General features: G+C 49.7%; 1 protein-coding gene across 3 annotated transcripts in view; it reads left to right on the forward strand.

Annotated features, from left to right (window-relative positions):
• Positions 1-3,532: 3,532 nt before the first annotated feature.
• The window catches only part of Podxl2 (podocalyxin like 2), a 31,250-nt gene continuing 12,225 nt past the window's right edge, over positions 3,533-22,557 (forward strand). Inside the window, exons 1-2 of one of the 3 annotated variants that reach the window (XM_020177528.2) lie at positions 3,533-3,632; positions 11,843-12,109. In XM_020177528.2, the coding sequence (XP_020033117.2) occupies positions 3,572-3,632; positions 11,843-12,109 (328 nt within the window). In that variant the 5' untranslated portion in view covers positions 3,533-3,571. Of the gene's footprint in view, positions 3,633-4,422; positions 4,544-10,937; positions 11,099-11,842; positions 12,110-22,557 lie in introns of those variants that run through there. The other 2 variants (XM_074044576.1, XM_074044575.1) reach the window with 2 other exon arrangements.

Genomic DNA, 22,557 nt, shown 5'->3' on the forward strand with positions numbered 1-22,557 from the left:
TTCCTTTTTTTGTTCCTCACTTAAGTGCAAGTACTTACGTTTCATCGTTACAGGTTTCTGGGAGACACTGTTGACTTATGGGAGTTTCGTTATTCCCAAGACTTTTTTTTATCATGGAGTGGATGCTAAATGTAATTACATAGTTTGTTTTCTTGATGTATGAGAGGTGGCTTCTTTTTGCTGCTCAAAGTAAGGACTAAAATTTTAATACTTTGAATACAATGCTACAATCTACTGGCTCTCACTTTCATTATGAAAGTTGTGACTGTAAGTGGCTTAGGCTTTTTTCTATTTGTGTTGCTCCTGGTTGTTAGAGGTTATAGCTCCAGTTTTGCTCTGAAGAGGTCGATCTTGAGCTCTTACCGAACGCCACTTTAGCATGTTTAGGGCAGATTTCTAATCTATTTTTTTCTGTTACTCCTTATGCTGTCTGTTTAGCTTTTCTACCACTAGGATCAATTTCAGTAACTGTTTTCCTTAGAAACATTTGTTTCAATGAGATTTTTAAATTTAATTCATAAATTAAGTTTTTGTTTATAATCTTTAGATCTTATTATTTGTGCTTTTTTTTCTTGCATTCCTTTACAAATACTTATGTCTTTTGTTGTTTTTTTTCAGTACTGGGACTTGAACTCAGGGCCTATATCTGAGCCACTCCACCAGCCCTTTTTTGTGATGGGTTTTTTTGAGATAGGGTCTTGCAAACTATTTGCCGCCTGGCTGTCTTTTCTTGATGCTAAAGTTTTATCCGCTTTATTTATGTTTTCAAATAACAGGTTATTTGTAATCAGTTCTAGGCTTTTGAAATTAACAAGTGTTTTTATTACACCCATTGGTGAGGCTTTCACTGCCACATGAAAACCTGCATGTTGTTCTAGGGACAATCAGTTCTCAGTGCTCCTTAGTCTACTGGGATTCTGATTAGTTGATTAGTTGATTTATTGATTAGTTGTTTTATGCGTTGTGTTTTTAAAGCGTCTTAAATTGAACACTTAGCTCATTTACTTAACCTGTCCTTTTTATAAATAAATAAGTAAATAAATAAACAAATAATGTACTTGCAGCAATAAAAGCCCTGCTGAGTATTGGCTGCATTCCTTGGATTTTGATATGCACCATTCTTATGCTATTAATTTCTAAATGGACTAAAATTTATGACACGTGGTCTAACCCAAGAGTTATTTAGAAGCGTGTGCATTTGGAGCTGTGGCTTCCTCTATTGGTTAAATCTCATTTGCTTTTTATTTTCCAGTGATTCCTCTCCATTGTAGACATGGTGCTGCGTGTGCGCCCGCACGTCCTCCCAGCAGAAAGCAGGCACCTGTGCTTTGTGTACTACAGTGAAGCTCATCTCCCCGTATTGGGTTTTTCAAAGGTAAGGGATGCTGGGTCATGTTTGCATTTAATGAGAATGAACCAGAGGACAGGCTGACACCGTTGACGAGAGGCCCTTTAGTGGAAGTCCGTGGCAAGGAAACAAGCGACGTGATGAGCCCAAGTGGAGGAAACCAGCCTGTGGAAGGAGATGGGCCTCCATGCAACCCAGTTTCCCCTTTCCCAAACCAGACACTTCAACAGCTTTAACTGCTGTTCCTCGTGACATCTCTCCAGATTTCTCCTGTTGTTTGCACCCCCCCCAAAAGAAAATAGATGTCACTACAAGAACATAATGTTGGGGAAGGTTGAGTTCAGAGGAGCAAGATCTTTACCTCTCTAGACTCTACACCCATTTAAGTCCCGACTTGATTCACACTGTGTAGCGCTCTCTGGGGCTCTCTCCCCTGGCTGTGTGGGCTGACTGTGTGCGAACTGTTACAGACCGGGTTCTCTCCAGTATGTACTTGTGGAAAGAATGGCACCCAAAAACCCAGCCGACACCACTCTGGACATTCTCCAAAGCTGATCGGTTTTTTCAGGAGGATTTTCATGACGTCACCCCACTGCTAAGCCAGCTCTAGGCTGGACTTCCATTGCCATCCCTGCCCCCCAAGACACCCCTCAGGACATCCAGAACAATCTCTTCCCTGGCTATTTTGCATTTTTTTCTCTAGTTCTTGTCCCCTGTTGGTGGTCAGAATTGTTTGTGTAGAACACAAATGGAATCATGCCATGATTCCTATATTAGAAATGAATTTCTTACAAGGTAAAGTCCAAATGTCTCATCCAGATGTCTGGGATTATCTTCTACAGGACCTCACTCGCCTACCTTTCTACTGCTTGTAGTACCCACGAATCAGTGTCTGTGCAGTTTAAGTTGTTCACAGGCTAAATGAAGTCATACAGTTCTGTGACTAAAGTGGCAACATCTTTGCCCAGTTACTGCTTCTCATCCTACCCTTCAACTAGTCACCTGTGTCTCTGACCCCTCTCCTAATCGTGACACTCATTCCCCTAAATATGACAGGTCACTTACTGTCAATAAGATGCAACATTGCACTCATGTCTTTCCTTCCTTTGGAACCTATTTCTTGTCTGTATCCTTCTACCCTATGTCCTATTTCTCCTAAGAATTTAAAACCCTGTGAGATCACCTGCAATTTCACTATAGTGATACCCTGCAGAGAGGGGTGAAGACATGGTTTGCATATCCAAAATAGTAATTTGCTATTTTAAAGAGGTGTTTTCTAGTGTGCTCTTTATAAAGTGCAATTTAGTTTGCAGTGAGGGGTTGGGTGCTTTTCTGTTCCTTGGAGAAGCCGGGTTCCTTTCTAACATGAGAATTACCAATGGGGATTTTCTTTGTCTTGAATGTTCTCCCAAGCCCAACCTACCCAATGCCCATTCATCCTTAAAGATGTGACTTAAATGCTCTTCCGGAAGGCAAGCTGAAGTTTCCCCTCCCTGCATCCCACAGCTCTTTAACTTCGCAGCAGGCCTTCTTGCAATAGTCGTTACAAGACCTCGTGGTGTTGATGTTTCTCCTGTCTTCTCACTAGCCATGAAGACAGGGAGGTCCTGTTTTAGTCGCGCCGCAGTGCTTGGCACGTGAACTCCAGAGCCAGTGGGGGGGCACGGGTTAGGGAAGAAAGGCATCTGGGCCCACAGGGGACATTTCTGCACGAGGCGTGGGAGCCAGCTGGAGTGAAGATCTGAACTAGACTAGGGCCCGGTGCTGGGTCTGGTCCTTGCCTAAGTCTCATCTTCCCATGTCCTTTGGGGCCCACCCGACCCAGGTACCCCACTTTTTTAGGCCTTTGCTGACCCTACGCCTCCTAGGGCCTCCCACTAGCTGTCATCTCCACGTTATCACCAGTCTCGTTCTACGCAGCTGGCCAGCCTCCGCTGCAGGACGTGCTTCCCAGGGGATGGTGCCTGAGTGGCTCTGGGCGCGCGCGCCGCTGTCGCAGAGCCGGGAGCCACGGGGGACGCCAGGCGCGAGGTGCAGGTGCGAGGCCCGACTCCGGGCCTGGCCCCGCCCCCCGGGGCCTCCGCGGCGTAGATTGGCCGGCCGGGCGCGTGAGTGATGGAGGTGCTGGCCAATGGGACGCGCGCGCGCCGCCGCCTTCGCTTGCGCGCCCCCGATGCGGGCCCGGGCGCCGCGGCGCTGCGGCTGCGGGCGGGACGCTGCACCATGGCCCGGCCGCTGCGGGCCGCCCGGCTGCCTCCGCTGCTGCTGCTGCTGCTGGCCGCGGGTGAGCGCGCGCCGACCGGCCGGACCTCGCCGGGGACGCCGAGGGTGGCGGGCGGGCGGGGCGGAGGCCCGCGCTGGACAGTTCCCTCCGCAACAAAGGCCCGCGCGGCGGCGGCGCGAGGGCGCGCGTGGCTCGGCGGGCCGATGCCCAACACGCGCGGGATGCGGGGTGCGGGGCGGCGAGGCCTCGCGGGCGGCCTCCCCGGGACGCGCCCCGGTCCCTCGTCTTAGGTCGAGTGCGTGTTCGATACCCGCATACCCGCACTGGCGGGAGAGGGGGGCGGCCGCGTTGGGGTCCGGGACGGACGTCGCGGGTGCTCCCCCTCCCGCGCCGCGCAAGGTGACAGGTGCGCCGCCCGGGGCCCCGCGGCGCAGGGCCGCGCGCATGCAGGGAGGACCCGCGCGGGCCTGGACCGTCGTGGACAGGCCGCGCTGTAGCGGTCCCCGGGGCCCGCGGGAGCTGCGGGGCCGGAGGCCGCGGGAAGGAGTGTGTGTGTGTCGTTGTGAACGCGTGTCCGGCACTGGGCGGGCAACTTTATTAGAGCGGACAAAGGGGTGTGCGAATGGCGAGCAGATCTGTGACAGTGACACCGCTGCGTCGCTCCCACTCAGCCGCCACGCGCGGCCGTGTGTGAGACGCCGATGCGTGGTTTCCATTCAGCAGCGGCGCGGGCACGGGAGGCGTGGGTGCAGACGGGCGGGTTCGGGGAAGGTGAGGAATGGACGCCTGCGACAGAGAACAGCTTCCCCAGGCTTGGGGGCGTGTGCGTGTGTAAGGGGTGGGGACGAGGGGCGTGGCAGCCTAGCAGGCAGAGGGACAGGAGGAGAGCAGGGCTGTCTGCAAACGTGGGTCGGATAAGGACAGCTTCTCCACGGGCCGGCTTAGCAGAGAGCGGGCTGGGAGATGCTCAGGTAGGATTGGCGCGGGAATGAGTGTGCGTGGGGGTTCCGTGGTGGCCCCGACTGTCCCTTTCCAGGACACATTAGAGTCCTGTGCTTGTGGGAATGTAGGAGTGGGGGGCGGGGGACACTGGCCACAGACCGTGCTGCTCACCAAGAGGCTCCGTGTGCCATTGTGAGTGAGAGGTTTGGAAGGGTCTCTAGGCAGGGTAGGCACTGTCTGTACTTGATGTGCCAGTGAGACGGGCCCTCTCCTCAGCGCACTCCCAATGGCAGAACCCCAGGAAAAATGGCCCCTGGCGTGCCTGGGCATGCCCTGGGAAGGCTCCCTTCAGTGAGGGCACATATTCTCCACCAGGGGTGGATAAAGGATATAAGTAGTGTGCACAGAAAGAAATGCCCACTGGCGCAGGCGTCAGACACACAAATCTGCCTGTATCCTTGCACACCTTCAGCCGTCTTTGGAAGAAGGTCTGCTGTTGCTTTGTAGAACAGACACACCAGAACTTTCCAGCAAAATCTCTTGGGACCCATCCCAACTCTAGCTGACCATGTGCTGGTGGCCAGTTATGGGTCACACTGCCAGCAGCTTCCCCCCTTCACACACATACACACACTCTTCATGATGTACAGTTACCTCCATGCCTGCAGGGCACGTGTGTGGGGTGTGTGTGGAGTGTGTGTCTGTCTCACTCACCTTGTGTGGAAACACTGCAAGGACCTCAGTTGCATACAGCACACAGGCGTGTAGGTGTGTGCTTGGATGGCGGTGCTAGAGGTATTTTGTTGTGGCTGACACTCCAGGGTGTGGGAGCCGTGCGTGTGGCAGATGCTGCCGGCACCTCCCATGCTGGGGTCTGCCAGGGCTCAGAGAGATCTGGGCTTCAAAGCAGCTGACTGGGGGAGGGCTTGGTGGGCAGCTGCTGGCGGCAATTGGAAAAGGCTTACACCAGGAGCAGTTCTCAGGGACTGACTTGGAAAGGTGAGAGAAAACATGCCAGTTACATGGAGCCTTGGGGTTTTCTCCAGCCCCCAAGGTGTCAGCCTGCCTCACTGGCCTCTTTTTCTTAGTTTGTTGGGGTCAGATTTCCTTGAGGCTGATCCCCTAAGCCTTTGCCTATGCCTTCTTTTTCTTTCTGCCTCTCTGTTGGGGATGATGAAATAATAGAAAATTATATGTTCTAGAGGAAGAAAATGAATCACAGGAAGAGGGTTATTCTGAAATTTTAAGTCAGGTGGAGTCTCAATTGAGGCAGATTAATTATTAAGTGTAAAAATAAATCTATGCAGAATGCTGGGCAAGTGTGAAAGAAGCATCCTCTCAGTTGCCTAAATAATTACCCATTGCCAAGGCCTTTGAAAATGTCCAGATTTACATAATGACCAAACAGTCGTCCCAGAGAAAAATAACTTGAAGAGAATGAAACTGTTTACTAGAAAAGGAATGAAAGGCCAGGAAAAAAAGATTCCCCTTTTTTTGGCCGACCTATCAGGCCAGAAGGAAAGGAAAAGAGAGGAACCAAGAGGTGTTAGAGGGAATCTGTGGCTTGCCACAGGGCTGAGAGATAGAGGGTCAGAGAATGGAAGTGACAGGGTACAGACCCCCCGGGAACACAGCAGACCATTGCCCTCCACACAGACTTGACTGAGTAAAAGCCACTTTTCCTCAGGTGAGAAACCAACAGGGATCCTTTGGTCAGACTCATCTGGCTAAGCAGGAGTGGTTTGCTGGAGGTATAGGCAGCTCTGGGGAGCTGGACCACAGCCTGGTGGCCACAGACTCTTATCTCTGCTGCAGCTCATCTCTGAGGCTTTGGGGGCTATTCATGTTTGATCCTGCAGTGTTTTGTGAGGGTGAGGTTCCAGGATTCTTCTGGAACCAGGCTGAGGAATTGTCTTTCTCAGTATACCTGCTGATGGTTGGAACGTGTGTGGGTGAAGGTTTGCGCCTCGTGGTCCTCCCAGAGCTTGACTGCTCAGGTTCCCTGGGAGCCTATAAAATATGCATTGTGTAATTATCACAAGCATTTCTCATCACCTGGCTTTTTTTTCTTCCTGGGATGCACGAATGAGTTTTTCCAGATTAGTTTTTTGTGTTTTGGCTCCTTGCCATCTTCATTCCCCAGCCCTAGGGATGCTGTTTCTGCAGAGTTGGGCTGGTATAGCAGCTGGCATTTTGTATAGAATTTAGATTCCATTTTCCAAATACACTAATTTTCCTGAGGCAAGACTGTCTGTTGTTTGTCTTTGTATCTACAGGGAGGACCTGGAACACTATGTGGCACAGAATAGAAACTCAGGAGGGAACTGTATGATTCTGTGTAACTGACCGTCTAATACTAATTTCATCTCCAACAGGACAGCAAAACCAAAGATCAGTTCTAATTGGTATCATAGCCCAGAGGCAGGATTCTGACTCACTTTTTAAAAATTAGAAAACAACTATTAAATAAGGACATTTTATAGGTTAAATATTCCCAAACATAGGCCCCATGCAGAAATAGAAATAAAAGGGGTTCTAGGTGGTGAACACACTGGGAGCCACTTGGCCGACTTGGTCTCTTATGAGAAGAGAGATTCCTCCACTCTGAATCTGGCTTCGACTCACAGTGGGGCCCTGGGAATAGTGTTGGACAGAAACAGTGTCTCCTGGTCATCAGCGCTGGCTTCTTTCCTTGGTCCGTAATGCCCACAAAATACTTGAACTGTCTTGGATTTTCTCTTTTATGTCTGACCAAGTGTAGTGAAAAAATAATAAAAAAAAAGAAATTTCATATACAAGAACATTTTAATTCCTGTATGCATGTTGCACAGCTCAGTTAATTCAGAGTCGGTCCTGAGTTACAGTCCATTGTGTTTAAATCTGCAGAGTGTCTCCCTGCCCTTAATTTTGTGAAAATCTGTTTCCCGAGAAGCAAATGGTGCCCCCCAAAGCAAAGTCAAAGTGGATGTGCTTAATTTAGGTGATAAAGTGAAAATTTTAGATTTGTTGAAAGGTGACATGTCTTTAGCGGAAGCTGGGTGACATTATAGGAGAAATGAGTCCAGCACCTGCAGCACAGCCCTGCACTCCATGCACCCTGAGACGCACGGTTAGCCCCGCACTGGGTCTCCTTAGAACCACAGACCCGCAGACGCGAAGGGTCCACTGTAACAGCGTCTTGTTCTTCCATCCTGAACATCTGCGAGATGGGAGAAAGCAGCTAATTACAGCTCTTCTATTAACTAGCAGTTTGACCCTAATCCCACTGGGCTGTGGGATCTCTACAGCAGGGTGTCAGACCAGATTGTTATTCACTAAGACACATATTTTTTTTTTACTTTTTTTTTTTTTTGGTGGGACTAGGGTTTGAACTCAGGGCTTCCCACTTGTAAAGCAGGTGCTGTCCCGCTGGAGCCACTCCTCCAGTCCCTAAGACACACATTGAGCCCAACTGTGTATCAGCAACTTGCTTGGCCCTGGTATCACAAGGCCGAGGGACGTCCTGCAGCTCACCATTGACGAGGGAGGCTGTAGGACGGTCTGTTACAGTTGGGTGAGCAAAGTGTAGTGACAGGAGTTTGCTCAGGAGGCTGTGTTAATAGGCAGGACTTGTCTGTCGCTCAGACTGGTGGCCAGGGAGGGAGGGCTTCTCAGAAGCTGCAGCTGGAGGCAGGAATAAGAATTTAGCAGGTGGGAGGTGGGACGGGGAGAGATGGGGAATATGCATGTTTTAGTAGAAAGAACGGCACACGCAATGACTTGGAAGGTAAAGAGGGTTGTCACGTTCTGGAAACTGCTAGAAAGAACAATACCTCAGTTTGTCTTCCGCACAGAGTGCGGATGAGTGCAGTGGTGGCTGCTGAGAGGGGAGGGGAGGTACGGCATCTGCCTTCTCTGACACGTTGAAGGATCCAGAGGGGGTCATCGTGGTGATGGGAGTATTTAGAAGACTTCTCTGGGTTTCAAGGGAGGTCTGTGGACTGGCAACACCTCTCACCAGCACTGGCTAGAACCCAGGTTGTCATATGCACACTCCAGTCTGAGCACGGCCCAGCGGGCAGTGTGGAGGAGAGATGGGTGCAGAAGGAGTTTTAGAGGGTCCTCACAGACCTGTAAAATCCTGTAGGACTGCAGTACCGAGAGTTGGTGGGTTTTCAAGGGCCAGCGCCTTGAGAAAATGGGCTTTGAGGACAGCAGCCCTTCTATCTGGCCCTGAATGAGCCCGATTCCTTCCTACCAACTCTGTCCCCTTGAGCAGTGAGCAGTGTGGACCTCACGTTCCAGGAGCACCATCATTTTGCATGCTTTGCTTTAGAGGCCTTGTCCCATGGGAAGCATCAGACTGCCCTAGAGAACAGAAACCGGAGGAACGTTCCCCAGCCCCTCCGAGCATTGCTGTCTCCTGGAATCTCATCTTCCTCCGGCCCTCTTTTTTCTCTTTGGCAGGATTCTGTGCACCATCGGTGCAGTGCTTGGAGTAATTCTGTTACTGTGCTACCTTTCAGCTCCCTCTCCTGGTCCCTGGCCCGTGACCCAGGCAGTTAAATACCTGTCACACTGCTCCATATGATTTATTTTCCTCCCGGTCTCTTGTGCTTGCGAGGCAAGTGCTTGACCACTGGAGCCACAGCCCCGCCCTTTTTGCTTTTGTTTGTTCAGATAGGGTCTTGCACTTTTTGCCTGGGCTGGCCTCAGACTGCAATTCTACCTATGCCTCCCACATAGCTGGAATTACAGGTTTGCATCACAATACCTGGCCAGAAACTGAGTCTTTGGGGGTTAAGGACCATATTCTTTCTGTATCTACATGACTTTGAATTATTCCTGGTGCAAAGTTGGCATTCAATAAAGGCTTTGGAGGGAGGGATGAAAGAATGAATAAATGGAATTTGACTGCTCAAACCCTACTCCAATCTGAAAAAGTTTCATTTATAATTTTTCTCAGCGCATCAGTGGACTATATCTGTATAACAAACCACCACAAAATTTAGCAGTTTAAGATGGCAATTCTTGACATATGACCCTTGGACCAGAAGCATCATCTGAGAACATGCTAGAAGTGCAGATTCCTGGGCCTTGTCCCAAACCGACTGGATTCAAGGCTCTGGGGTGAGGCTTACATTGTTTGAATAAGCCAGGTGATTCCGTGCTGGCTCAGGTGTGAAAAGCATTGGCTTAGCACAATAACCATTCGTGGAGCTCATGATTCTGTGACTGACACTGTAGGCTGGGATCCGCCGTTGGTTCTTCTGGTCTCAGCTGGTCTCCTTCAAGTTCAATATCTGCTCCTGGTCACCCAGGCTTGTCGTGGCTGGCTGTGCCGCACTGGAGCTTCAGCTGAGACACTGAGCTCTCATCTGTGGGCTCTCGTTCTGCAGCAGGCTAGCCTGGGCCAGTGTGGTCAGAGTCCTGAGAGAATGGAGTTTGCAAGACCTGCAAGGCTGCACCTTGGAGAGGACACATCACCACTTTTACATTCTCCTGGCCACAGTGACTCACAGAGAGCTCACATTCAAGAAGTAGGAGGTTGCCCTGAATTCAAACCAAGTCCCACAAAAAAAAAAAGAAAGAAAGAAAAGTAGAAGGTAGAGTGCAGCCCATGATGGGAGCAGCTGAGTCACGTCGCAAATAATAAATAATAATCCTGGGCATTATTAATTGGAACCATCCATGGACAATGGTCTCTCCCTGTGCCTGACAGAAGAACTGTTCAAGAAAGTAGTTTCATGGCAGGACATGTCATCCTGACTCTTTGCCACCCATCTGTTAGGAGATCGATGCTGCCGTCCCCCATAACACCAGTACTGGAGAAAACCCAACAGCCTAGGGTTACAGCAGTTTACAGTCCTGTACAATGAGAAAGGGAATTTGAGTAGAAGGGGTCATGAGGAGTTCTAGGCCACATAGAATACAACATCCTTAATTCACCCTCCCTGGGATCAAAGAGAACTTCAAAGGAGATGGATCCCAAACTGATTTCTATGGCTTGACTTCTAAATATCTTGGCTGCAAGAAATCACAGCATATGAGACGCCTTTGCCCTCATTCGAGTCCAGTGATGTGGACACGGGAGCGTGGCTTCAGCTCTGCAAAGCCTGGGCCTACCTGGAAGCCAAGTTTATTCTCTTCTGCATGCTTCTTCCCACTCACCTGCCCCAGGACTCCAGGGAAGAACCCTGGAGCTGGGTTTGGTGCTCTTTGCCCTAGTTTGTCTGAGGTGCATAGTGTGCAGAGACCCCCTCACACAGAACCCGGGTGGTCCCTGGTTCTGATAGAACTGTTTCCTGCGAGGACTGGTAGCTATCTTGGCCAACACCCTCTTAGGGCCCATTACTGCGTAGGCGATGGAGAGATTAAAATTCAGATACTGCTTACAAAGCATTTAGCACATGGCACCAGTGATATCAGGTCATATTTTTATTGTAAACATCACTGGAATTTTCCATGCACCATGGTCAAGCCAGGTTACAGTGCATTCCAGCTTAGAGCAGGAGGGAGGCTCTGGGGCCCTCTGTCGCTGCATCACTGAATGTCAGACTTGGAAAAGGAGGCGCGGGCTTTTTCTACAGCACCCCATCTTTCAGGTGAGGGGACCAAGGCCCAGGGGTCTTGCACCTTCCAAGAAGACCCTTAGCATTAAGGGTCATTAAGTTGTAATTAAGTCATGAAATTGGTGCATAAGACTGTTTTCCTGTTCTTAATGAGTGAGAATGAAAGAGAGGAAATGGTTCCCTTTAATTTGTTGTTGCTTTGTTCATTTATTTCTTTGTTTTGCTAAATTAGGAGGGAATATCCAAGTTTCTAAAGAAATGTCCAATTCCCAGCGCTGGGTGAGTTTGACCTAGGGCCTCGAATAAAGTTTTAAAGACTGTTCAGAATACATCAGCTGAAGTGCAAATCAGGTCCCTAACACAGTTTGGGAAAGTTTCCTCCAGGATAGAGTTTGGAGGACAATGTCAAGCATGAAGAAGGTTCTTGGAGCAGGGCTCTGTCTTGGCTTGATTTGTACCTGCAGCGCTTGGCACAGCTGCCAGCAGACTGGGGCTCAGAGAGCCTGCCAAGTGAGGTGTGCAGTGGGTGCCAAGTCACTGAACACTCACTCACCTGAGTTGTTCCCTCTGTCTGCCCTTTGGCCCTGCCATAAGCAGGGATGAGAAGCTTGGCCTTTTTGAAATAAAAGTGGCATCTCAGAGGCCTCTTGCAGCTTCTGGGTGTTCAGCAGTGCCCACCAAAGTGTGTGTCCAGGTTTTTTATGCCTGGAGATGTGTCCTAGCCTGCTGACCTTTGTCCTCCCTCGTCCCCTAACATTGGCTCTTATGTCTGTGCAGGAGTGTCCCTGGGCACATGTGCAGCAGGGACCGATGAGTCTGGCCCTGAGGGCCTCACCTCCACCTCTCTGCTGGACCTCCTGCTGCCCACTGGCCTGGAGCCACTGGATTCCGAGGAGCCCAGTGAGACCATGGGCCTGGGGGCCCCTGGCTCAGGCTTCCCTAGCGAAGAGAGCGAGGAGTCCCGGATTCTGCAGCCACCACAGTACTTCTGGGAAGAGGAGGAGGAGCTGAATGGCTCCAGTCTGGACCTGGGACCCACTGCAGGTAGCCTTCCTCATCTAGAGAGCTGGCTGATTGCTGGGGAGGGGAGGGTGGGTTGCCAAGGACCCCAGGGCTGCTTCCCTGCCCACATCTTCTCTCTCCCACCAGTTTTTACCAGGCTGCTGTCCACCTGTGCATCAAGACCAAATCTCTCGCACAGCGTGTCTCTCTAATATGAGCCACGACTTTATGAGGCCTGGGGTGCCGAGCTGTCGTGGAGCTTGGTGGCTGTAACACGTGGCTCGGTGGGTTCACAGTGCTTCCAGCCCCAGCAGCTGTGTGACATTATTGGCTAGCGGAGCCCATTGTTAAGGTTATGAGAGAGGGGGGCATGTGCACATCGGGGTGCGGGGCTCAGCCGTCAATTTCCACCAATTCCATCTTTAAAATATGTAATACCTTCAGGATTTAGTCTCTCTAGTTATAAGAAGAACACATGATCTTGTGGAAAAATCTGAAAAACAAAATAATATAAAGAAGGAGAGCAAAACCATCCATAGTATGACAAGTAAAAGACATTAGAGAAAATCCTTTTGGTCATTTTTGTACGCAAAATTGGAATGGCAGGGGACATGCTGTTTTCACTTAAAATATATCATAAATGTATTTTCACGACTTTAAATATCCTTTTATGATCCAAGTTTTTGGATGTTTGCTTTTTTGGTTTGGGTTTTGGGGTTGTATTTTTGAGACAGGGTCTCGCTGTGTAGCCCAGATTGCCCTGGAATTCTCCATCCTTCTGTTCAGCCTCTCAAATACTGGGATTACAGGTGTGCACAACTACACCTGGCTGTGATCCAGTTCTGAACGATGTAGCATTTCACCATGTGGGTCACCAGACATATTAAACTCTTCCCCAGTTGTGGAATGCTTAGGTTGTTTGCAGGTTCAGTACTGCCAGAGATACTCTTACACCTGTTTACACTCTTCTGGTTATTTTTGTAAGATCAATCTCTAGAATAAAATCATACTTCAATTTCATTAGTCAGTGTCCCACCAAAAAACAGAAGACTCAGTTGAATTCAGATAATCCTGGGAGGGTTTCTTTATAAAGTGGTGAATTTACAAAGGTCTCAGCAGAACATAGGTGAACCACAAGAAACCCTGGCCAGCAGCTGAGTGGCACTCCCAACAAGGCACAAAGGGATAGAGAGGAAGCCAGATGGGAGGAGACCAGTCTCTGCCCTCCTTCTCACCCCCTACCCTGGGTGTGGTGCACACACCTGTACTCCCAGTATTCAAGGAGGTGGAGGCAGGAGGATTTCAAGTTTAAAGGCAGCCTGGGCTACATAGTAAGATGCTGTCTCAAAAAACCAAAGACTAGGGAGTGTAGCTCAGTGGTAGAGCTTTTGGCTAGCATGTACAAGGCCACGGGTTCCATCCCCAACACACACACACACACACACACAAAGAGAGAGAGAGATCTTTGTCAATTTGACAGGAAAAATTATAATGATCTTTGATCACAGCAAACTTTAACATACATGTATAGACTACATATTCATTACTAATAGGTTATGTAGTATATTCTGAATATTCTTTATAGAGCCCTATAGAGTATCTACATTTTACACATAGATATATAAAATGGAAATGGTCATTTATAATTTCGCTCTTTGATTTGGAACAGTTCTATTTAGAGAATGGGATTTGGTGTCAGGTGGGCTCCAAGATTCCAGCACAGACAATGTGATTTTTAGCGGGTAATTTAACCTGAGCCTCGGTTTCTCATCCAGGAAATGAGGTAACCATTGTTCCCACCTCACAGGGCTGTGAGGTTAAATTTAAAAAGTGCATTTAGGGGTGTGGGAGCGCTCTGGAGATGCTTGCTGTTACTGCCCCTTTTCTGTTTTTCTTATTGAGACTTTAGTTGTTCTTTCTTCACATAAAAAGCACACTAACTTTTCTGACATACACATGCAGAAAACATTTTCCAGTTTGTCAACTGCTTTCCTTTTTATTTTAGTGATTTTTGACACACATAAATGTTTTTAAGCTTAACACTATCTTTCTTCTGGAATGACTTTAAATGTTTCTGTGTGATTTCCTTTGCTTTCTATTTAGAAAAGCATTTCCCCCCCTGAGCTATACACACCTTGACTCCCTCTGTGCCTTTTTAGCTTAATTTGTACATTTACCTCCAATCTGGCCATATCTTACTTTGGTGTGTGGTATGACATATGGGCCTCGTTTCCTTTCCAGGTAGGTCACTGTTGCCCAGCATTCACTGATGCGCCTGCCTTTGTCATTCCAGGTGCCTCTTCCTCCCTGCACTAGGCAGTCACATGCTCTCAGTTGTCCTCTGGGCTCTTTGTTTAGACATGGAGGGTAGCACAGGCAGTGGCTGGAGAGCAGCAGCTGCTTGCCTGGTGCCATAGTGGGGGCCTCGAAAGTTTACTTAGCTCGGGCTTCTGTCTCTTCTCCCCCGCCCCCCACAGGCTTTGCCAGGTCTCTTAATAAGACTCACTGTCATTCATTGACTCTAAGCCTCATTATGATTGCTAGGCCTCACCATGCTGCACACAGCTGGACTCTCCCATCTCTCTGTATACCTGAGTAGCTGCAGGGGGACACAGCCCCTACAGGGGCGAAGCAGGAGGGGGAGGGGGAGGCAGGAGAGTTTTGTGGGTCCACGCTGCCCACATTGCTCACCTTCTGAATGGTGGCCTTGCCCGCAGCCCTCCGAGCTGCCCAGGCTGGTCTTCCTGTCCCACCCCACGTGATACTGAGGAAAAACCAAAGGCACTTTGGTACAAACACCCCTTAAGAGCCCCATTGCTGAGGAATGCAGTCTGAACTTCTTGCACAGCAGAAAAGGATTTTGGAAGTCTGGCCCTGACCTCACCTAATTCTTCTCCCTGCCCTCTCCAACAGTGTCTGCTTAGCTTACTCCACAGTTTGCCATGCTCCCTCAGTTCCCACAGGGGAACTGAGGAGCCCAGGAATCCAGTGCTTTGCTGGGACTTAAGGCTTGCTTTTGACAGAGTTTGCTCTATCTTTGGGTCTTCCAAGGTAGCTCAGACTTGTCCCCCAAGTCTCCAGTGCCCTGATTCCTCACTCCCATCAGCCAAAGAGCTTCTCCATCCTTGCTGCCTGTGGGTACATCCATCCTTCACCACCTCACTTGAGAGGCCTGGCCTCTGAACGTCATTCATGCGGCAAGTGAGCAGGGTGCTGGCAGTACCTGTTCAGGGTCACTTGCTAGGAAGGTGACTTGGCAGACAACACCCCATCCCCCCAGGTCAGGACTGGGTGGAGGAAGGAGCTCCGGTTTCCAGCTCACCTGTGTGGAGAGGACATCTCGTGTGTGGACAGTGACCCTGCCTGTTTCCTTGCAGCACCTGTGGTACTGTGTTAGCATATGGCAGACAGGGAGGCGGTCACTGCCTAGAGGACAGGTGTGTCCCCCTGCTTCCCTTCCCTGCTGCTCCCACATGCTGAGTCCAAGGTTCACATCTGGGGCTTCTGGAGGAAGGGAGGTGGATTGCTTTGGGGGTTTCTTCTCAGGTTGGGGGGCACTGAAGGGGCCTTCTAAGGGCAGACAGGCAATTGCATGAGTATGAAAGAGCAGAGCACGAGGGGCTGGACTCACGGTGTGCCAACCCTCTCTCTTCCGAGATGGCCTACTCACTTCTTAGAGGCCCTGCCCCGTCTCTTAACACTGTGACAATTTTAAATTCCCTCATTTGGTCATTCCTCCCCCTCTCCTCCCCTTCCTTTCCTTTCATTTTTTAGCCCAGGCTGGACTTGAACTCTCTGTGTAGTCAAAGCTGGCCTGGAATTCATGATCCTCCTGCCTCAGCTTCCTGAGTGTAGGGATTACAGGTGTGCACCATCACACCCAGGTTGTTTGTTTGTTTGTTGAAATGTGGTCTCGCTGTGTTATGTTGCCCAAGCGGGCTTTGAACTCCTGGGTTCAAGTGATCATCATGCTGCAGCCTCTCACGTGCTGGGACTGCAGGCATAAACCACCATGCCTGTCTGATGACAATTACATTTCATCATGAGCCAGGTGTGGTGATGCATGCGTAGAATCCCAGCTGCGTGGAAGGTAGAGGTAGGAGGATGGAGGTCTGAAGCTAGCCTGGACCAAGAGATATCTGAAAATCAAACAGATTGGGGTGTGGCTTAAGTGCTAGAGCTCAGATGGTATTACCAAAATGTCAGTTCTGGTGTGTGAACTCAGGCAGGCGCTCTGCCACTTGGGTCATGCCCCCAGCCCACAATGTGAATTCTACAGGAGACACTGAAACCATGGCACATCCCAAGACTGTCCCTACTGTCACCTTTCACCCTTCCAGAGAAGAGGCAGATAGTTCCTGAAGGCTGGCAAGCCCAAGACCCCAACTCGACTACCCACTGGCCTGTGTGGAAAGGGAGACTGTCAGCTCAAGAATAAGGAGTCTAGGGTGGGCTCCCAGCCCCAGCAAGCCCCGGCTCCATCTTGCTTTGGTTTCCCTTGCTGGCCTGGGTCTTGGACAGGCTGTTCCGGTGGTGGTGGGACAGCCCCAGGATCTCCAGCCACATTGTGCTTCCACTTAGCAGCCCAGTGGGAAGCAAGCTTTGCATGCCTGCAACCTCTTTGGAGGCTCAGGCTGGAGTCTGGTGTCCTGAGCCTCTCGGCACCAGTCCCCAGGTCATGGGGATCGAACTCCGGTTGTGCAGGGATGCGATGGGTCCCCCAGCGTGTGGGACCCTTCAACTACAGGACCCCCAAAGAAGGGTGTCCTTCGCAGAAAGAGGGGTAGGGCAGAGAGGGATGTCAGCAGCATTGCGCTTGAGCGGTGATGATCAAGCTTTTACTTTGGTTTGGTTTTTGGTGGTACTGGAGGTTGAACTTGGCCTGTGCTTGCTGGGCACCTGCTCTGCCACCGAGCCACACCCCCAGCCCCGAGGACTTTCATTTGGCCTATCACTGTGACATGGATTTTTTTTATAGGGTTGTTGTAACAACCCTATAAACATGGCATGATTTATACTACTGTTCATACTACTGGGTAAAGAAACTGGGTTAGAATAGCGTGGCACTAAATTACACAGCAAGTAAATGGTGGGTCAAATCCCAAACCTCGGATTCCTACTTCAAGATCATGAAATCATCCCTGGACGACTTTGACTATCCCTGTGTGCAGTGAGGTCTGGAGGAGCCTGGGCATGAAGCAGGTGTCTGCTGGGCCCTGGAAATAGCTTCTGTGTGGAGGGTCTTGTGGGGTTGTGTCTGCTGCAAGATGGATTCGGCCTGTGACCGGCTCACTGAGAGAAATGTGCTCACACCCTCAGAGCCAGCTGCTGGAGGCAGTAAGGGAACCTTGGCACCAAGACGTGGGGGAAGCCCTGTAATTTTTGTTTTATGCTAGCAATAAATATTAGCATATAAAAATTCAAAACTGGAAATGAAAGAAGAAAATTAGAATTCCTGTATCCCATCACCCATGGTCAGAGAATGTTAACGTTGGTGCATCTTTATGGACTGCGTTTCCCTTATCGAAATTTATGGGAAAGGCTTCTACAATGCACGTAGACGTAGTGAGCGCATCTTGCTGGTTCACTTAGCAACACTGTTTGTTCTGAGCGAGCAAACATACCTGCAACCTCAGAGTCAGGGCTGAAGTGTCCTGTGGTGAGGGAGGACTGTCATTTCTTCCTGCTTGCCCTGGGGAGGCTGGGCAGCTCTGGGCTTTTGTTATGGGAGTGTTGAATTGTCTCCTTAGGGTAGAAGTGAAATTCTACATTTAGAATGTTTGGCTGCTATTATTTTATAGTGCTGGGGCTGGAACCCAGGACCTGCTCGTGCTAGGCAGGCACCCTGCCTGCTTGGAGGCCCATGTCTATTTTTAAAGCTTTTCACGTTCTGCCCTCAGAGCTCCAGAAGTGTGGCCCAACTTCCATTTCCTTCAGCCATGGTGGAATGCCAGGCCAACTTCCATTTCCTTCAGCCAGGACGGGACCCAGCGCCGAGTTCCTGTTACTTTTGAATACCCCTTGCACTTGTTAAGCTGGCATTTTGTTAAATTTGTCTTCTTTGTTGTTTCATTTGTGGTGTTGGTGCTCGGGGTGGGACCCAGAGCTGCACATGCTAGGCAAGTGTCCTACCACTGAGCTGCACCCCAGCCCTTAGTTTATATTTCTCCGATGACCACCCAGGTAGGCTGTTGAAAGCTGTTTGGTTGTATTTAGTGTCCTCCCACTCTGTTCCATGCAGATCCATGCTGACTTTTGAGTGTTTTGTGTTAACACTCAGTTCATAACTGACTTGAGAGTCACACTCTGGGGACAATTTTCAGTGATTTGACGTTAACCTGAGGGAACATTTAAAAGATCTTTGAGCGTATTTAGCTCTGATGCCTGTTTTAATTCCAGGCCTTGAACAGAAGTGTCGGTTCATGACTATTTCAGCTGTGCCAAAGATCATCCATGACATGTGGCTGCCCGGGAAGTCAGAAATAAAGTCCTGTGTACCGTGATACATTGGGGAAAGGGACCTGGGTAAAGGTGGGGTGAAATATAGGAGGGAAATAAGATGTGGCATATTTAGGGAGCACTGTGATGAGATGAAAAGGAAGAAAAGGCCTGGAGGACCAAGCTGTCCAGAGAGCTTCCTAGCATGAGCACTCTGGGCATGAGCCAAGGACAGCCATGGACTCCTGCCATGGGCTGAGCAGACCTGAGCCCCTCCAGGGAGTGAACCCATCTCCAGCAGTCCATTCACAAGCATGTGTGGTGTATCTGCTCTGCTGGGTTGTGGCCACTCTTGAAACTGTGGTTGTCGTAAGAGGAACAGTAAGGGGAAGGTTGGGAATAAGAACCTTCAGGTTGGTCAGTCCCAGAGAAAAGAAGGCCAAATATAGAACTGCTGGGAGAATATGCAGATTTTCTCTCTAAGGAATGCTTAGCGTTAGATAGAAAGTAATGGGCTTAAGTGGTAAACCATCACAGTTGGGTTAAGAAAATTGGAAGGAGAAAAAGCCAACAAGACAGAAATGCCTCTAAAGAGGCTAAGACAAATTCTTGAAGGTGACTCTAGACTTACCAGTTACCTGCAGAGGGCTGGGAATTCCATCAGTCAACCTCTGGGGTCCCTTCTAGTGTTAGGAGCCCACATCCACAGACCCCATCACAGTGACACCTGCAGGGAGCACTTGCCATGAGGAACTCTGGAGGATCAGAGGGGTTGCGGGTGGCTGCAAGAGACCCCCAGGGAGACAGGGCGCCCTCTGGGGGCCAGAAGGCATCCACGGTGTCATCCTTGTAACAGTGTCCCATCATAGAGAGATGCATGTGCAGTGCATCCCGTTAGGAGGCAAGGGAGATCCAGAATTCTGCATCCTTTGTAGAGCTCTGAAGCTGCTGCTCGTGTGACTCAGCCTGGTGTGGTTATAGAGACACGATGGAGCAACTTGCACTTTCCTGGCTCTCCCAAGCCAAGTCTGGGTGTTGACCAGGAAGTGGCTTTAACCCCACAGGAGCCTACATGTCTACAACTGCAAGTGACTACCACAGGTCTCGGCTTCAGGACTCAGAGCCTGTGTCCTCCCCTTTCTGAGCCCCATCATCTGAGAAGGGGTGGAGAGACCCTTTGATGGCAGGCCCCATCCACCTATGGTTTGGAGAGCTGTGTTGCCAGGGCTTTAGGAAATGTGTAGTTTCCAATTAATGCCACCAGGGGGTGTTGTAACTTAACAGCGCTGCCCCAGTGGTTCAGTGGTTCAGTGGCATTCTGAAGCCCCAAACCCCAGCAGTTCTCTGGGGCTCTCTCCCCCACAGGCAGGATGTCTCTGGGTGTTCTTTCACAGCTCAGACTTTCCTTTCCTTCCACATGTGCGGCCTTTCTGGAGCCTCTCGCTGGAGGGAGATCTATGGGGGTTTCTAGGCACACTGTGCTGGTGCTGGCTTCCTGGGGCAGCCAACCCTTTGACCAGCTTTCATGCCATCTGTAATGTGTCCCCTGGGCATCCCTGTGTCCAGGTTTGGGGTGTCTGACGGTACTCTACAGGTGTGCCTTGGTCCCAGACAGGTACAAGCCAAAGGAGATGCTTTGGGGACCCCACTGCTGTGTCACTAAGAAAGGGGCTGGAGGGCCCAGAGACTCTGCTGTGCCCCTTCCTTTCCTCTGCCTCTGGCTCCCTCTCTTTTATTTTACTTTTAAATTTTTACATATTTATTTTGTTTTATTTGTGGTGCTGGGGATGGACTCCATCCATCCTTGCCAGGCAAGGGCTCTGCCCCTGAGCCAGTTCCAACCCACCTCCTCTTTACATCCTGGTCCCCAAAGCCTAGGTGCTTTGGTCATCATTCGGAATTCTCAGTTGGACTGAGTGTCTGATAGCCCTCACACCCGTCTCTCAGCTCCATCACACCTGTGGCCCTGGCGAGGCCCCGCTGGGCTTCCCTTTAAGTTATTCTGTTATAAGAGCATCTTGAGTTTCAGATTGTATTCATGCTTGCTCACTGATGGCCACTCCTTTCCTGGCCTGCCTCTGTTCCTGAAGCACTTATCTTGCAGACTTGGACTTCCAGAGCAGTGCTGTTTTTCCTGATGACTTTGCAACATGACAACGAGAGAGAAGGTGGTGGGGCAACTAACATTAGTCAAGTGTTTGCGTTGTGGCCTGTGCCCAGAGTTAGCTTGTGGCACCCTGGCTACAGCCTCACATGGTAACACTATCACAGTCCACAGATAGGGAAAGGGAGACAAAGAGGTTAAATAATTTGTCTAAGGTCACACAGTTGATAAAACATGATCAAGAAGTCAGAGGAAAGGAGTTGTTTTGGGTCTTGAGAGGGGTGAAGAAACAAGAAAGGTCTGTGTATTCCAAATGCCAGTGAGCCCCGGTGTTGCCAGAGGTGAGAGGCAGGAAGGAAGCCAAAGCTTGGTGGGAGACGTGGGGCCACAGACACCGTGCAGGCATTGGTGGAAACGAGCTCACTGGAGAGACAGTGTAGGAAGGATGGACAGAGCTGACACAGATGATTACGTTTCAGGTGGCAGGAGAAGATAGTAAGAAAGAATCCATGCGCTAACAGGTGCAGGAGGCAGAAGGTGGGAGCCAATGGTTCAACAAACACTTCGTTCTCCTTTCTACTTGGCAGGCAGGCACTGTTGAGGGGCTGGGAGTAGACAGGAGCACACCTGCTGCTTGGCACCAAGAGTCCGTGAGCTAGTGAACTCTGCTTTACTCTTACCTAGGACAGCAGAGTTGTCAGACTCTCCAAAGCTTAATGTATCAGTGCAAGAAAGAACCTGAGACATTATATAGACCTATACCTTTGTTTGGACGTGTGGAAAACTAAAGTCCAGGTCAGTGAGCGGCTGAATTTTTGAGCCTTTATCATGTGGCCAACAGCATGGCAGTGGTACTGCCATCTTAGAGGAGGAGTCAGGCGTGGAGACTGGGACTCCTGCAGAGGTAGCATCAATGGGATAGAGGGTTGTCGTGACCAGCCTGCCTTCTTGGGAATGCCCTTCCTTCTCCACCTCAGAGGATTCTGTGGTGGACACTGACCTTCCACCCCACCACCTTGCTGCCATGTCTGAGGCTTTATTGAGCCCATCCTCTGCTTCTGAAGGTTTCCAGCGGCCTCCCTTCCTGACCTCACCAACTGCTGACCGCTGCCTCATCAGCTGATCAACTCACACCTTGGATTCTCCCTCGGGTCTCCTTACAAATATTTTCTTTCCTCATCACTTCCCATGATCCATTGCAACATGCTCCCCAGCTGTTGGCTTTATGTTCATTTGTCCATGTCTTCACTTAATTCTTGTGCTTTGCTGTCTGATTAACCTCCTCATAGTGAAGTCTCATGATTGTGAGAGGCCTTGTGTTGCATTTCCTAAGTACCCATCAGACTCTTACTGTTACCTTCTATTCACCACCCATCCAGCCCCTTTCAATTACATTTTATGTACTGCATTTTATTTTGAATAGATTTCTCTGTGTAGTTTCTTACTCATATTGAAGTGTCTATTCTTTCCTACACTTGTTTTAGAGGTATGATTTAACTCTTGAATCTTTCTTAAGACATTCCGCTAAGTTCTCTTCCGTGTGCTGTGTTAACTGTTCTTAGAGGCCAGCTGTTTTCTTCTGTCACCCTCATACTTCCCCGGGAGGCTGGCTTCCCCTGAATGTCCTGTGAGTCTTGTCCTTTGCTCACAAACGGTAATGCTGGACTGGTCAGTGTGGGGTGCTGAGGTGTGGGGAAGGCAGAGGGCAGACCTTGAATTAGGAGTTTCTGCCACTCAAAAACTGCACTTAACAGAAGTGGGGGATTTGAGTATTCTAATATTCACTTAAATACCAATTTAAAATCACAGTTGAAATGCTGGGCTTTCAATTGTGACTAAGATTGCTTAGCTTCTAAGTCATACAGCAAAACTATAGGGAAGCAAATTTTGTTTTTGTACTAACTGTTCTCAGACCTCTCTCAATGCCTGTTTTGTTTTGTTTGTTGTT

This window comes from Castor canadensis, chromosome 10 (assembly GCF_047511655.1).
Source record: "Castor canadensis chromosome 10, mCasCan1.hap1v2, whole genome shotgun sequence".
NCBI classification, from domain to species: Eukaryota; Metazoa; Chordata; class Mammalia; order Rodentia; family Castoridae; genus Castor; species Castor canadensis.